At 48.9% G+C, this 14938-nt stretch overlaps 1 protein-coding gene across 11 annotated transcripts in view; it reads right to left on the bottom strand.

Moving 5' to 3' along the window:
- Positions 1 to 2845: 2845 nt before the first annotated feature.
- Positions 2846 to 14938, bottom strand: part of SLC6A12 (solute carrier family 6 member 12) — a 28303-nt gene continuing 16210 nt past the window's right edge. For all 11 annotated transcript variants that reach the window (XM_036237032.1, XM_036237036.1, XM_016142572.2 and 8 more), the window contains 11 exons: positions 14292 to 14379; positions 13187 to 13319; positions 11754 to 11888; positions 10267 to 10370; positions 9809 to 9933; positions 9276 to 9388; positions 8615 to 8752; positions 7803 to 7905; positions 5833 to 5933; positions 5157 to 5327; positions 2846 to 3964 (listed from right to left, as the gene is read on the bottom strand). In XM_036237032.1, coding sequence (XP_036092925.1) covers positions 3821 to 3964; positions 5157 to 5327; positions 5833 to 5933; positions 7803 to 7905; positions 8615 to 8752; positions 9276 to 9388; positions 9809 to 9933; positions 10267 to 10370; positions 11754 to 11888; positions 13187 to 13319; positions 14292 to 14379 — 1355 coding nt within the window. In that variant the 3' untranslated portion in view covers positions 2846 to 3820. The remainder of the gene's footprint in view (positions 3965 to 5156; positions 5328 to 5832; positions 5934 to 7802; positions 7906 to 8614; positions 8753 to 9275; positions 9389 to 9808; positions 9934 to 10266; positions 10371 to 11753; positions 11889 to 13186; positions 13320 to 14291; positions 14380 to 14938) is intronic.

Genomic DNA, 14938 nt, shown 5'->3' with positions numbered 1-14938 from the left:
AGCCTTGTACATGAGAAGTCTACTCATCAAGGGGGCTCCAATCTCAGCAGAGTTCAAGGCACTCTTCAACTCTCTGGGTTCTCCTAGCCCGGTGCAGGGGCTGGAGGGGACCAAGCATACATTAGCCCACTCATCAGCTTGCATGCAGGCAACCTACACCCTGGATGGAGGAGGGGCTCCCAGTTGAAACAAGAGGTCGAGTCCAAGCCCAGGTCAGCACCAAGGCTCAGCCTTCTCAAGGAGGACATAGGGGAGTACCAAGGTGAGTGGTTGGGGACAGTAATCTCCAAGACACCAAAGCCTTGGAGAGCCAGCTCTGTAGGAAGCCCAGCTTGGTGAGGGTTGGAGGGAGCAGGGAAATCCCAGGAGGAGCTCTGGGTGCCAAGAAAGTGAGACAGTCTTAGCCTCACAAATGGGGTAGTGCCACAGTCAGATGAAATGCTTTTGACTAAAATAAGGGGAAATGGGGACAATTCCTAAGCACATCTGGATGAACTGGTAGGATAGGAGGCAGAAGGGATCCCAAGCACCAGAAAATCCAACTGAGTTCTTTGTGGTTTGGGTGTCCACTCTGCCATGGGGAGCCACTGTGGCGTGACACTCCAGATCTAGCTTTGAAAGTAAACTTGGCCACCATGCTTCTTTAGGAAAGGGAAGAGCCTGGGTGAGAGGGAGGAGAATTGACCACGATTAATAAATAGCATCAGAGGGTCTACCAAGTGGGAAGCCTACACACGAACAAGCTGGAGTTGGTGGCTGTCCTATGACTACCTCCTTCCGAGACACTGGGACTCTTAAGACTGCTGGACTTTGGTTCCCTTCCTGCTCAAGCAAGGGTTCTGGCTCCCTCCGTTGCTCAAAGGTTCTCGGTCTTTTCCCTAAGGCATAGGTTATAAATTCGAAGGCTTTCAAACACAAAGGTGGTGTATGGGCAATAAGGAGTGGTGGAGCCTGCCACAAACTGGAGAGTACCTAAAGGTATGCACTTAAAAAAAAATTTTTTTTAATATCACACTGGCCAAGCAAATCATTAGCCACTAGATTAGGCCTTTGGCCACCGGTATGAAACTCAAACAGCCTAGGAGATGAGATAAAAGCAGACCTCAGGTAAACCTCACACCTGTTCTTTATGCATGCATGTGTGTGTATGCGCGCACACACACACACACACACACCCCTGTATTAGTACTCTGGGCACTTTAAGGAGTTAAATCACTACTCCTTGCCTATGTTGTGTCTCTGGTATGAGTGTGTTCCCATGAGCTGTGAAATTGGCCAGAACTCCTGTTCCCCAATGCCCTGTTTCCTTCAGCCCCAGCCCACCCCATCCAGATCTCCTGGACTCACAGGACATAGAGGTTCTGTTCTGAGTGCTGGGACTAGAAGAGGCGGTTGGACAGAGAAACTGCAGCAGACTCACTGCCTCCAGCAGTCCACTGTGCCAGAGAGGAGACCTTCTTTAGTTCAAATCTAGGGGATCTGGGGCAGCTGAGAGTACTGGTTTATTTAGGGCAAGAAAGATGGGAGAGGACAATGAGTGTCTGTGAATAGTCTGCAGAGACAGAGAGACTGAGATTCAGGGACCAGTGAGCCGGAGAAAGCTTGTGCCCCGCCAATGTGCAGAACTGCCTACAGTAGAAAATGCTGATCTCCGGGATGAAAGGACCAGGGTTATGCAGCATGGCACACTCTCAGGAAGTAACAGTAAGCTGAGAAGCCTGGCTGTCCACCCCCATGTCCTCAGCAGCTAGGCTGTCCCAAAGCAAGCTGACTCTCTTCCTTACCAGGACAATGGGAAGAAGAATGAGAGAAGTATATGGTTTCCAGAGGGTAAAAGCTTACACAGGAGAACTGCTCAGGTTGTCCGTCCATCCTGAGGGCAGGGGTGAGGCCGCTTTCCTTCCGTTTGTAAAGGGTGCTCAAGAGGTCTGAGGCAGGGGCCCCCCGAGGTTGGGGTGGGGGGCGGTGCGGCAGCACTGCTCCTTTATGCCACCAGGGGGCAGCAGAGAGGCATTATGCCTGCTCCAACTCACGTTCCCCAGTCTTGTCAGTAAGAGCAGTCTGACTGAGACAGTTTCTTTCCATCCCGCTCTTCTGTACCTCCTTCTTTACCTACTAACTAGTCTGAGAAGGGTGAGCACAAGTGCATAGAGAATTCCAGGGGGAGGCAGAAGGGGACTGCCAGAACCCAGAAGTCTGCATCTGCCTGTGCCCAGTGCCACAACCTACTGGTTCTCACGAGCTGAGAAGCACCTACGTATCTGGGCAAATGATGGTGGGTGCTCTGAGGATGGCCTGGGGCTGTCAGAGGTGGGAAGGAACTCACCCTGGCCAGACCATAGATTTTTACTTCGGTCGCTGAGCATCGGTTCTGGGTGACATCTACCTCGCATCAGTCCCCCGCAGGTGACTTTTCTTCTAGCTCTCAGGTCCTGTCCCCAGAAGCTGTCCTGAGTGGCCTACCCCGCCTCCACTCTTTCTCCTCCCTTCTGAACATAAGCCCTGCCTTCCTCCTCCAGAAAGCCTTCTCCAAACTGGGAAGGATCTGTGTGATTTGGTAAGAACTTGGGGAGAGGAGTACCCCTGCTCACACACACACACTCACCTCCCTCTCTGTGGGAGACCAGAGGGTCAGGAGGAGAGATGGAAAGTGGCAAGAATGAAGGGTCCAGAGAGGAAAACTGGTCAGATGAGACGGGACTGGCAGAGAAAATACCACGGTGGGGGCACCAATCTGGGGAAAGCTGCCCACCCCCTTCACAGAAAGAACTCTTCTCCCTTCCACCCCCAAACGGCACACTCATCAGAAATGAGGAGAGGTAAGGAAGCTAGCACATGGGGCAGGTGATCCATACATGCTTGTTTAGTTGTGCGGGAGAGTATAATGGGAAGCACACTGGCCTGAGAACCAGAAGACCAGGTTCCAGCTGTGAGAACTTAAAGTAACTTTATATCTTCGGTCTTCGTCCATGAAGTCAGGGATTCGGGCAAAAGCAGAATGGCAAATGGAGCTGCCTGGAGCACTGTATTTGGGGGGATTATGAGGTGGAAAGAATCTGTTATCAGTTAGCAATGTCTATCTTGTGTGCAGGGCATACATGCCATGTATTTGCTAAGTCCAGGGATCTTCTGTAAGTCCGTTCCATTCAAATGCTCCATGAGTTGATGACAACATGGCAAGAAGAGTGTGGAACTAGGGCTGGAGTTAGAAAACCTGGAGAGACTGCGTCTTGGCAAATTCAAGACAATGATGGCAGGCGAAGGTTTGCCTCCTGGCTGTTTCTCTGGTTCTTTCCTGCTGGACTCCAGAATGCTAAGCCTAGTGAAGAACGCCTTCTAATAAAATGTCAGAAATCAGTATGGTACCTTCGGTAGCCACGTCCAACAATGTGGCCCGCCGTGCTCTCTGAATCAGATCACAATATGTATTCCAACTGGTGCTATCCTCCCAATGCACAAATACAATAAGCTCTGACAGGAAACATCCCTGCAGTGGGGGTTCCCACACAGTGTGATGTGTTATAAACAGATGGTGAACTCCAAAAAGACCACCCTCCTTTATAAATAAGATGGTGTATTTCAACAGGGAGTCACTTCACAGTGTGGCATGTTCCAGTGGGACCATCTTTAGCCCACCAGGAAGAGCTGCTCCAGCTGAGGAGTGGAGGGGAGTCTGGACGCTGGCTGGGGGTGCCCAGGGACATCACAAAGGTTCTCAGCAGGACTGTGGTGGGGACAGAGGCGAAGGATGTCCATTGCAAGGATAGGGTGGCCCTGACCCAGGCTCCTGGATGAGAGTCACCTGGCTTCTGGCCACATCCTACAAGTGGGTCTCTTTCTCCCCAACTATCAGTCCCTCCTTCACTGGGGAGGGCCCACAGTTCTGGGTGGTGCCTCCATCCAGACATAGATGTTGCTTGGGCTGTGGTAGGCTGGGGTCAGGGGTGATGAGCTGTCGCAGGCGCTGTGGAGAGAAGAAGAATTGAGCGGGTGTTGTTGGTAAGAGAGGCAAAAATGTTTCTTCGTGTCTGTACCTCCAAGGGCCTGCACAGAGCCAGGTACATGGAGGCAGCTCGGTACCATAGGAGTGGATAAATAAATGTTTTGAGAAGAGGCGTGGTGATTAAGTGTGAACTGCCTAGGTTCCCCTCCTAGCTCTGTCACCTGTGCAATCTTAGGCAACCCATTTAACCCCTTTGTGCCTCATCTATAAAATGAGGATAATAAGAGTACACACTTCATAGGACAGTGCCCGGCACAGGGTAAGTTATCAATAAGTATCATTTTTGTTCTTATTACTACAACTTGTTTTATTATTACAATTAGATGTTCAGTCAGTGTCTATTACTGTTCTTATTAGCAGCAGAACTACATTACTATTGTCACTGGTGTTTCTGGCGTCATCTCCTCCCTATCCTTCTTACCTGGATTGCCAATGTCATGGCTAGAGACATGACAACCTTCTTGTGACTATGAGGTGATAAGCTTGTGATGAAAATATGACATGCTTACAATTGAAGTGCAGAAATTTAGGAAGAGTCTGGTCCCTAACGGCCCCTTTAAGCAGCTGAACCAAATGCCAGCAACCTCTGACTCTGGTTTTCTCGATGTGTAAGGGGAAAAAAATAAGCCTATTTGCTCATCGTAGGTTGGGTATTCTGCTACTTGTAGACCAGATAGATTTCTATAGATGTAATGTCTGTGTGGGACACTGGCTATATACCCTTCCAGGAAGGTATGTCCCCAACTCTAAACAGGAAGCCTTTTGCATGTGGTCCCCCAAGAAGGGTTAAGATAAAAAAAGAAGCCAGGAGTGACTATGTGTGGAATGAACAATGATAGCTAGCTATCAGTTTCCCAAGATCAAGGAATCTATGCTCTATAAACCTCTCTGTCTGGGCCCATTTATGTCCTTATTTGTGACTTGGTTTCTCCTTAACCCTTTGACAGTTTATCCTTAGTTAACCTGCCTAGAATCTGAAGGTCTAGGACTTTGGGATTTTGAATGGTCCTGAAAATGAAACTATTGGACTAGTCTTCAAAGACACTTCTCTAAGTTTCTGTTAGACTGCAGGGTTGCCCTACCCTCAGAGCTGGGCTCCCAAATCCCACCACTTAGTACCCTCTTTAATTCATCACGTGCCCTAGGCTCCTACCTTCTTGAAGGAACCCTGGGTCTTCAGGAGGGTGATGATGATGAAGAGGGGAACACAGGCCATGGAGGAGAGAGCCAGGAACCAGCCAATGAAGTATCCCCAGGGAGGGTACACATAGATGTTGTTGTACTTGAGAGGTGCATACTTGCTCAAGGAGAAGAAGAAAGTGGCCTAGAAAGAGGCAGACACAGATAGGAGAGAGACAGCCATTGAAACTCTCTCCTCAGCTACTTAAATATCCAGTGATAGAGGACAAGTTGAATACACTGCGGTGTATCTATGAGGTGGAATAATTAAAAACCATTTGCAAACCATGGGCCCAGGCATCACTCACATCAAAGACTGAGACAGGGAGAAAAATAAAGGAAAGGAGGGGAGATGAAGGAGCTCTAAGCAGACAAAGAGACCAATGACTGGGAAAGTAGGCAGGTGAATAGAGGTGCTGTGAGAAAGGGATGGAGCAAGAATAGATCAGAAGGATGATAAAGCAAACAGATGGAAAGGTGGCCCCAGAAAAGAAGAGAAGGGGAACCAACACATCCCAGGGAATGGACCAGCCTCCCAAGGTCATGGGACAGGCAGGGAAGGAGCCCCAGAAATCAGGCATCCTGTTCCTCATCTCCCCATGTCTGCTGGAGGCAGAAGGGAATAAAGGGGTAGCTGGGTGAGCACATACCAGGCAAAGCCCAGGGGTCAGGAAGAGCCAGGAGATCTTCACCAGGGGCCATGGCCGGTAGCCAATCATGTCCTCGATGTTGTCATAGAAACGGTCTGCCCCTGCCCAGGTACAGTGAGGAAAGAGTGAGGACAGAAGGAGGGGGACAGCTTGTGGATATTGGGAAGGACTCACCTGGTTTTGTGCTCTTCCCCCAACTCTGTGAGGGAAAACTGGATCAGGGTACATGAATGAGATGGGTCCCTGGCATCCCAGCTCAGGGAGTGAGGCAAGAGAAGAAGCTGCCACCATTAAGCCAGGGGCTCTGGAGAGAGTCACCCAACCCCTCAGTGCAGTCTCTTGTTGTCCTGTCATGGGATGAAGACCCCATCGTCCTAACCGCAGAGGAGGGTGTGAGCCTAAAATCAGGCTCAACACTATACAGATGCTTATTTATCTGCATAGTAAAGATGAATTTGGTTTCAAGTCAAAACAGCAAAACGGCAAGTGTGCCACTGCTCACACAGAGCCTGCTAAGCTCATATAGGGCCAGTCGGCTGCTGAGAAGGGAACGGAACCATGGTCTGGGTTCTAGACTTCAGAGGGACCACTCTGCTTTCTCAGTAAAGTGTGGTGCGAGGCTTGATTTGTGTACATGAAAACACTGACTGGTTTTGTCTGGTTTGGTTTAATGGCCTCCGGTTTTCACATTTGCTCTGCCTTCTAAGAAGTGAAGAGTCCTGGATGGGTGAAGACACTTGAAGGGCCCCTCTAGCCTCCCCTCACGGAAAAAAGACCCTTTCTCTCTGGTCATGTAGGCAGGAAATGCCACCATAAAAGAGTCATTCCTTTGGTTTCTAAACTTCTCCCCAGTTGAAAACCAGATACTACTGAGTAAGTGTAACATGTTAAGACTTATCAGCCATTTACACTTGAGTGAGCTCACACAGCTAATAAGTGGGTGAGACATTATCCATCTGGGGTTAAGTTTATCAGATCCTTTCTGGGAACAAGTTCTGAAATGCAGAAGGGGAAAATCAGGAAGACATCAGATGTTGGAGTGAGAAGGAAGGAGACGCCTCGAAGGAGAGAAACAGAAACCAAACGGGAAGGCCGAGGGTAGGAAAATAAAACTTTTCTACTCGTGGCTTATCCTGAGGCCTCAGTACGTGGCCCTTACCCTGTCTGCCCTGAGCCTCGTGACATTGGCAATGTCTCCTCCACAGCTTGGTTCAGTGGAGCCAGACGGACCTGGGGTACAATAATGGCTCATTCATCTACTAGCTGTGTGAGCTCAGGCACGAGCTGTAACCTCTCTGAGCTTCGCATTTTCCCTGTAAAGGACTCTCTTGACAGTTGTGAGTTAGCTCGTGATGCAGCAGTATGTTGACTCAGTAACTAACAGTTTCTCCCTCTATTGTTATTAGGCACAAAGACAGCGTGGATATTATGGCATTCAGCACTGGTTATCTCAGAGCTGAGGGGCCAGGGCTGTGGGAAGAAGTCAGTGGAAGACACAGTTTACCTCAGTGTAAGATAGAAATGTACAACAGCCACACTGGAAAAGGTACCGCAAAAACACAGGAATGATTTTCCTGTTCATGGAAGTGGCCAAGCAAAATGTGGGTGATAACTTTGAAAGGAAATGTAAGAATCTGTAGAAGAATGTAAGAATAAGTGGCCCTAAAGGTCCCCTCTGACTGGGATTTCCACTGGGGAAGGACCTCTGGCAGCCTTTGTATCAAGACAACTGTTCACTCTTATTTATAATGACCCTCACCATTCAAGGAACTCAGTGTTGTCATAATCCCCGTTCCACCTGCGTAATGAGAACTGCCTGGGTTCCCAGTGATGGATAAACTTTCCAAGCAGGAAGAACTAGGACAGCAATCAAAACCATATAGAAACCAGAGCCTAGCACACCCTGTCTCTCATCCTGGGCAAGTCTCTCATCCTGGGGTTCCAGAGGTTCGTCTCCCAACCCCACTTACCATACACCCAGCCGATGCAGATTACTTCAAACATTGAGAGGAAGAGCAGGCATATGCCACTGGAAGCATAATAATCAAACAGCTGGAAGATATACATCCCGCCCTGTGGAGAACGGGGTGGGGCTGAGGCCTTGGCAAGAGAACAAACACTCATCTGGGTGCCATCCTGCCCAGCCCATAGGAAGTCATTCCTTGCATCTAAATGGAGTTTTCCTTGTCTGTCCCTATCTTCCGGCCCCTCGTTTAACATCAGGACAATGATTTCCAACATCTGCAAGGACACCGGGGACTGTGGTAGACATGTACTGTTTTGTAGCCCACCATCCCTCTCCCTCCTCCGGGCCTGAAGAAGAGTCATGGCTGGATACTGGCCACACGCTCAGGAAAATGGTGTTCTCTCTCCTCTGGGGCTGCGTGGGTGGCAGAAGGTGAGCCTGAAGCTGCACCAGCCTTCTTTAATATCAGGAGGGCAATCTAGCCAAGAATGAAGTTACTAGAGGGAACGGAGCCAGGACACAGAGAGGAGCAGTTCTGACCATGTCATTAGAGTAACTGGATCCAATCATACCTAGGACAAAATATCTCTCCATGACCCCCTGAATTCCCCTTCCTGCTTAAGGCAGCTTGAGTTTGGTTTCAAGAGAGTTAACTAACACAGGTGCATTCCCTGCGTGGTCCCTACAACCTCGCCGTGAGGCTGTCGACACCCCCACTTAGCAGATGAGGAAAGTGTGGCTCTGAGAAGGGTTAGTGGTGTCCCCCATAGTCCCCTCACCCTGGGGTCCAGCCTGCAGGCTGCCACCCCTGCTCACCTCAGTGACCAGGAGAAGCCCAATCAGGTAGCATATGACAGCAACAGCGAGGATGAGGAGCTCTCGCCGCCCGCTCTTCCGGAGCTGCCTGGGGAACATGTCCATGGAGGCTGTCACCAGGCACTCCACGCAAACAAACTGCGGGCCAGGAGGGAAGCGTGGGTGAGAGGGGCCTCCTGCCCTCGGGCCTTCCCCAGCATGGCCTTGCCCAGGCTCCTCTCACCCCACTCACCCATGCTGATGCACAGGAGTGTAGGGAGGGTGCAAATGACATAAATGGGGGGTGGCTCGGGGTGAAGCCACAACAGAAGGTCTCAGCAGTGAGGGTTGGAAAGGGGATATGTGTTCTGTCCCCAAGCCTATGGGAACAGGGTGGGCAGCTTGAGCTAAGCAGCTGGAAGGAGGCTGAAGGGGCATTTGAAAGACCATAATCATGTGTGGGGGAGGGTCAGGCATTAGGGAACAAACCAAGTGGCCCCATCACTGAAGTGGGTTGCGAGGTCACCCAACTCACCCCAAGGACTATTACTAGACAACAGAAGGGGCCTCAGAATACATGGTCAGGGGAAAGGGAGTCAGGGGGAAGGTAATGCCAGGAAATGAGAAGTAGAAAAAGGGTCACCAGGGCAGAGCTGGGCAGGGCTGGGCTAGAATGACGAACCTGGCTGTCCAGCCCTAGGAAGATGAGCATAATGAAGAAGAGGCAGGACCACAGCTGGGATAAGGGCATCATAGTCACAGCCTTAGGAAATGCGATGAAGGCCAGACCAGGACCTGCCAGGGCACAACACAATCAGGTGAGCACAGTGCTCCTGCTGCCATCAGGGAGTGCCCCTCTCTGGAGGCACTGTGTGTGTGCATGTGAGAGTATATGTGTGCAGGTGAGTGTGTGTGTGCATGTGTGTGTGGTGGGGTAGTTCAAGAGGGCAGGGTAATTCCTTTCATCATTCTCCTTTTCCCAGGTTTTGGGGAGCATGCTGGTCATTCATCCATCCATTTCTCCATCAATGCATGCAATTGTGGATCCATCCACACATCCACCCTCCCTCCCTCCATGGTTATGGAGGCCCTGCTCTGTTCCAAGCACTGCCTCCAGATGCTAAAAGGGTCATAGGCCCCTTCCCTTTCTATAGGAGGATCTGTGTTCGCTGATCCTCCTTCTCCTCGGGTCCCAGACAGCAAAGCAGCACCTACCTGATTCGGCCACTTCAGAGATGGGCACCCCTTGCTCTTGGGACATGAAGCCCAGGATAGAGAAGACCACAAATCCAGCCGCAAAGCTGGTGGCACTGTTCAGGAAGCAGAGGGCGATGCTGTCCCTGTGGGAGGGCGAATGCAGACAAAATGGGAAGGAAAGGGAAGGAAGAAACTCATCGCGCAAGGAGAGATCAGAAGATGATAAGGGAGAAAAGAGAAGAGAAAAAAGGAAGAGTAAATGGGAAGAAAAAGAAAGAGACCAAGATTGGGTTTCAGAAGGCAAGGAGAGGAGAGGGAGAGAGAAAAGGGAGGAAGAAAGGAATTTATTCTGGGGAATAGACCCACAATGTCAATTTGACACGACTTGTAACTCCCTGATAATAAAGGAAGAAGCCACCCTCCTTAGACCATAGTCAGGCAGGGTCCCCCCAGAGCCACCAGCCCCCTGTTCCTACTTGTAGCAGTTGTTGTGGTACTTGTTGTAGCTGCCCAAGGCCGTCAGGCATCCCTGGCAGATGGCAAAGGAGAAGAAGATCTGGGTGCCCGCATCCATCCACACCTATGTGAGACCCCAAGAAAGTGGTAAAGGAGAGCAGAGGGAGCCCACCAGGGCCTGGAGCAGGGCTTATCAGAGCCAGACCCTTCCTTCACACCACAGAACCAGCAGGCCTGCTCAGTGTTCCCTGAGCGTCAATGATATTCTAACTCTCTGTTAACATGTCTTCCACTCATAGGCAGGGTCCATTTCTAACATGGTTCTGTGGGCACTCAGTAAGCACCACACACGTGTGCGTTACTTAAATTTCTTAGGTGGAGTCTGCAACTCATGGCTGTACCCCAGAGAAGGATAGGCTTTCTGCAGGGGGAGTGGAGAGGCACTTGGACCTCATTCAACAAGTAGAATGTGCCTTAGGCAGCGATGCTGGGGCATCGGGGCCACATCGTTAAAATATAAAGAAAAAACACCAAGGCACTTAAGGGTGGAAGGGCAGAGACAAAGAATGTGCTCAGACAAGTCCTAGAATAGGAAATACAAATGGTCAGTAAATATGTGAAAATATGTCCAAACTCACAGTAAAAAAAAAAAAAAAAAAAATTAAAAACAACATGATATGATCTTGACTTGTCAAAGACTGAAATAAATTATAATCGAATCTCTCATGGGCCCTGCAGAAAGAAGGGTACCTTGAAACACTGGCAGTGAAATCTACATTTCTCTAAAGCCGCTACATTTCAAGAACCTTAAAACATGCACAGTCTTTGAGTTAGAAATTTCACATCTAAATACTATCAGGACATAATGATCAGATATGTGGTCAAAGATTTAAATACGAGGTGTTCGTTGCAGCTGTATATACGATTATTAAAAAAATATGTGACCTATATGTCCGAGAACAGGGTAAGAACAGAGTGAATAACGATCCCTGCCCCACGTGTGAGTACTCAGAGGGCACAGAGCCTGGTCTGTGGTGTCCACTGCCCTGCACCAGCGCTACGGCACTCCCTGGCACTTAATGTAGCTTCAGAACATTTTGGTTGAATGAATGAATGAATGAACAAATGACGGATGGAGGAAATGTTATGCAAGTGTTAAAAATGACATTTACAAATGAATAACACGGAAAATGCTTACGATATAATTTAAGTGAAAAAGAGATATATCTCTCTCTCCACATTTATAATTATCTCAACTATGTTAACTCACACGCTCACACATACCAGCTAGGAAAAGAAGTTGGAAGGAAATATACTAAAACGTTATCAGAGATTGTAGCTAGGTGTTAGGATTACAAGAGATTTTTAGTCCCTTTTTCATAATTTTCTTCCACGTTATTTAACTTTTCTTAAAGGGGGAACCTGAAAATGATCAAAGATTTTCACAAGCGCAGCTCTGGTTTGGAGTGAGGAACATCATGGACATGGTCCTCAGCACAGTTCCTACCTGGGAGTCCTTCAGGCGAGACAAATCTGGCTTCAGATAATAGATGATGCCCTCATATGCTCCAGGGAGTGTGACGCCTCGGATCAACAGGATGATCAGCATCAGGTAGGGAAATGTGGCTGTGAAATAAACAACCTGGAGGAAAAGCAGACCAAAGTCACTCCTGGTGGGGTCACAGCAGCCAGGAGATAACAGGGAGTCTACGGGGTCCCCCTGTCACCCATGCCCAGGTGGCACGAGCCACACCTAGCTCAGTGTCTGACACCTTCTTAGAGACACCTGAGAGAGGTGAGCACACAAAACTTTCCACACCTTCCTCTCCACATTTCAGTAGGCCTTGGGCCCCCCGGCAGAGTGAGAGAGACACATCGGCAGGGCAAGTGGGGAGGAGGAAGGGCAGAGAGGGGGACAAGTTTCCAGCCATAACATTTCAAAGACTATTTTTAAATCCAGAATCTGGTCTCCCTTAACCTCTTATCCTGGCTGTTCTCCCATGTCCCCTGTGGAGGGAGGGCCTCTCCTTCACACGGGGGAGAGTGATCAGATTTGTACAGTCATCTGGGAGGAAACTGAGACTGTATTTTTCCAGGCTTAAGATTAGGGAAGTGGAAATGGCCGGAGCTCTAAGGTATTGGAGACACTCAGAGGGGATGCCACTCGGCCCCGATCAAGCTCAGCTCCCTACCCAAGGTGGCGGAGCTATCTGTGCTGTTATTATTACTATTTGGTTTTTGTCATTACTATTACTGTTATTTTTATTTTGACAACCCACTGAAGGAAGAGGCTGCTGCAGGAGCAGGATAATCAGAAAAGTCAATACCTGTCTATTCCTGCCTTTTAAAAGCATGAAGCATCTCTCAGCTTCTCCGGTTTGGAAACAATGCTCCAATCTGACCTCTTGCCATACATACAACAAGCCACTGTTGTCTATTCTTAGCTATAACACCTTCAACGATTGGATATTCACCACTTCAAAGACAGTTCCGTTTGTATTTCATGTTAAACATTGTCTTCATGTGTTGTTCAATAAAAAAAAGCAAGTCATAAGAGTATCTGATCCTACTTGTGTAATATACACATAATAGATACAGCTACACGCATACATATACATAAAGAGAACTAGAAGGCAGCGCAGCAAAATGTTAGCAAGGATCAGTAGATGTAGCCTGCCAGCATGCGGATGGCTTGTACAGTGCTTAGATCTGACAGTGGGATTTTTGTTTCTTAATTTGCTCTGTATACTACTTATGTAAACAGGTCTTTTAAAATCATATTGAAAAACAAAGTCTTTCCCTGTATTGAACTAAACTTTGCCTTCCTACAACTTCCCCTATTCTCACTGAGCCTCTCCCTTAAACTACACTTTCTTACAGTTCTTTAGAGAGATGCTGTGAGTGTCCCCAGAGAGCTTACTAGGAGCCAGAACACCTCACCTTCCCTGTGGTCTTGACCCCCTTCCAGATGCAGAAGTAGCAGACAACCCAGGCAAGCAGGAGGCACAGGGCCAGCTCCCAGCGCAAGGCCCCCAGGTCATGGATACCTGAGGTAATGCCCAAAACACGTCTCCTGATGGGTTGGGAAAAAAATAAATAACCAGGTAAAAGGCTAAAGGGAACAACTTGCCTCTGTCATCAATTCTCTTGATTCTTAGAGCTGACCCCTCAGATCTCATATTCCAGACTCCCCCTGTCTCCATCTTATTCTAATTCTCCCCACAACCATGATTTGTTCCCCCTATGGTCTATATGCCCCTGGCTGTTAGAAGACAAAGTCATGTAATATCACAGGTATCCTTGTCTTTCTAATTCGTCCAGATTTCTCTGTTGTACAGATATAGAAGTATGGGAGAAGTGTGAGGAATGTATGAATGAGTAAAGGAAGAGTATGCACACACACACTCATATATACACACACACATACAGATCAATGAGCAAGTATATAGGCATCAAGTGGAGGGGCTGAGTGTATGATAGTATCTAAAGATGTGTACAGGGGCGATGGAAATGTGTGCATGAGAATGTAGGTGGACATGTGTGGGCATAGGTGGGTATGAGTGTGTAAGTGGTTATGTGGGAGGGTGTAGAGTTTGCCAATTTCTGTGGTGTAAATACTCCCACCTTGGCCAATGTGACATGACTACACACAGAGTTGGGAAGAGATGTGCACAATCAGCATTCCTAAGCCAACCAGGCTGTTACCAGCACACCAACGGACATGTGTGAGTAGATGTGTAAGTCTGGGTGGGCGCGTGGGATGCGGGGGGTGTGAGGGTGTAATGAGGCATGTGTGGGAATGCCAGTTGACATGGATAAATGTGTGAGTCTAGCTAAACATAGGTGGATCTGGGGGATGTAAGTGGACAACTGTGGGTAGATGTGTGAGCATGCCCTCATCTCTCAGTGATGTGCGGGGTGGGAATAAGTGCTGGAAAACATGCGCAGAGAGCCTTAAACTTGCACTCCAAATTCCAGGTCTCAGACATCCAAATTTTCTCGACTTAAGGCCCCCTGGCACATGGCAACCAAGCCCAGCACCTACTCCCAGAATTCCATGACAGGTGAGGTGAAGTTCTCAGAAGGCATCACTTTGTTAGCTCCAGAGCGGTTCAGAAAGTCCATGCAATGTTCTGTCGGGGACAAGGTGAGAAATGCATCGGTTAAGAACGAGATGGAGAGAGACACCCCACACCCCAGTCCCCCTGACCCTCTGGCCTTGCGTCCTGGTGGTCCCCATCATTCCCAGTCCCAAGAGCTTCCTTTGGAGCATCCACTTTCAGAGTGTCAGGAATTGGCTGCTCAGAGAGTTCATGGAACCAGCCCCCCCACCTGTGTGCCTCACACTGCTCTGACATAATCCAGACTTCAGATGCACTCTGCCCCCGTGTAAGTGGCTCCTTCACATAGCTCTCTGTCACAACTCAACAGTCAAAGGGACTGAATTCTTGTGCCTGTCCCCCTCCCATGGAATGCTGCTCACATGGGCTCTTTCTCATCCTTCAACCCTCGGCGAGCACTCCTCCCTCCTATCGTTATGTAGTTACTGCTTTGTTTCTTTCACACATTGTAATTTGTAATTATTTTGTTAATTTGTCCGTTTCTGCCACTAGACTTCACACTCAGTGATGGCTGGGGCCATGTTGCTTGTGTTCGCCTTTGGCTCTCTAGCAGCTGCATAGTGCTTAGCAC

This window comes from Rousettus aegyptiacus, unplaced genomic scaffold, assembly GCF_014176215.1.
Source record: "Rousettus aegyptiacus isolate mRouAeg1 unplaced genomic scaffold, mRouAeg1.p scaffold_m13_p_2, whole genome shotgun sequence".
Classification (NCBI taxonomy): Eukaryota; Metazoa; Chordata; class Mammalia; order Chiroptera; family Pteropodidae; genus Rousettus; species Rousettus aegyptiacus.
Note: the sequence above shows the minus strand (reverse complement) of the source record. Positions and strands in the feature narration are given on the sequence as shown.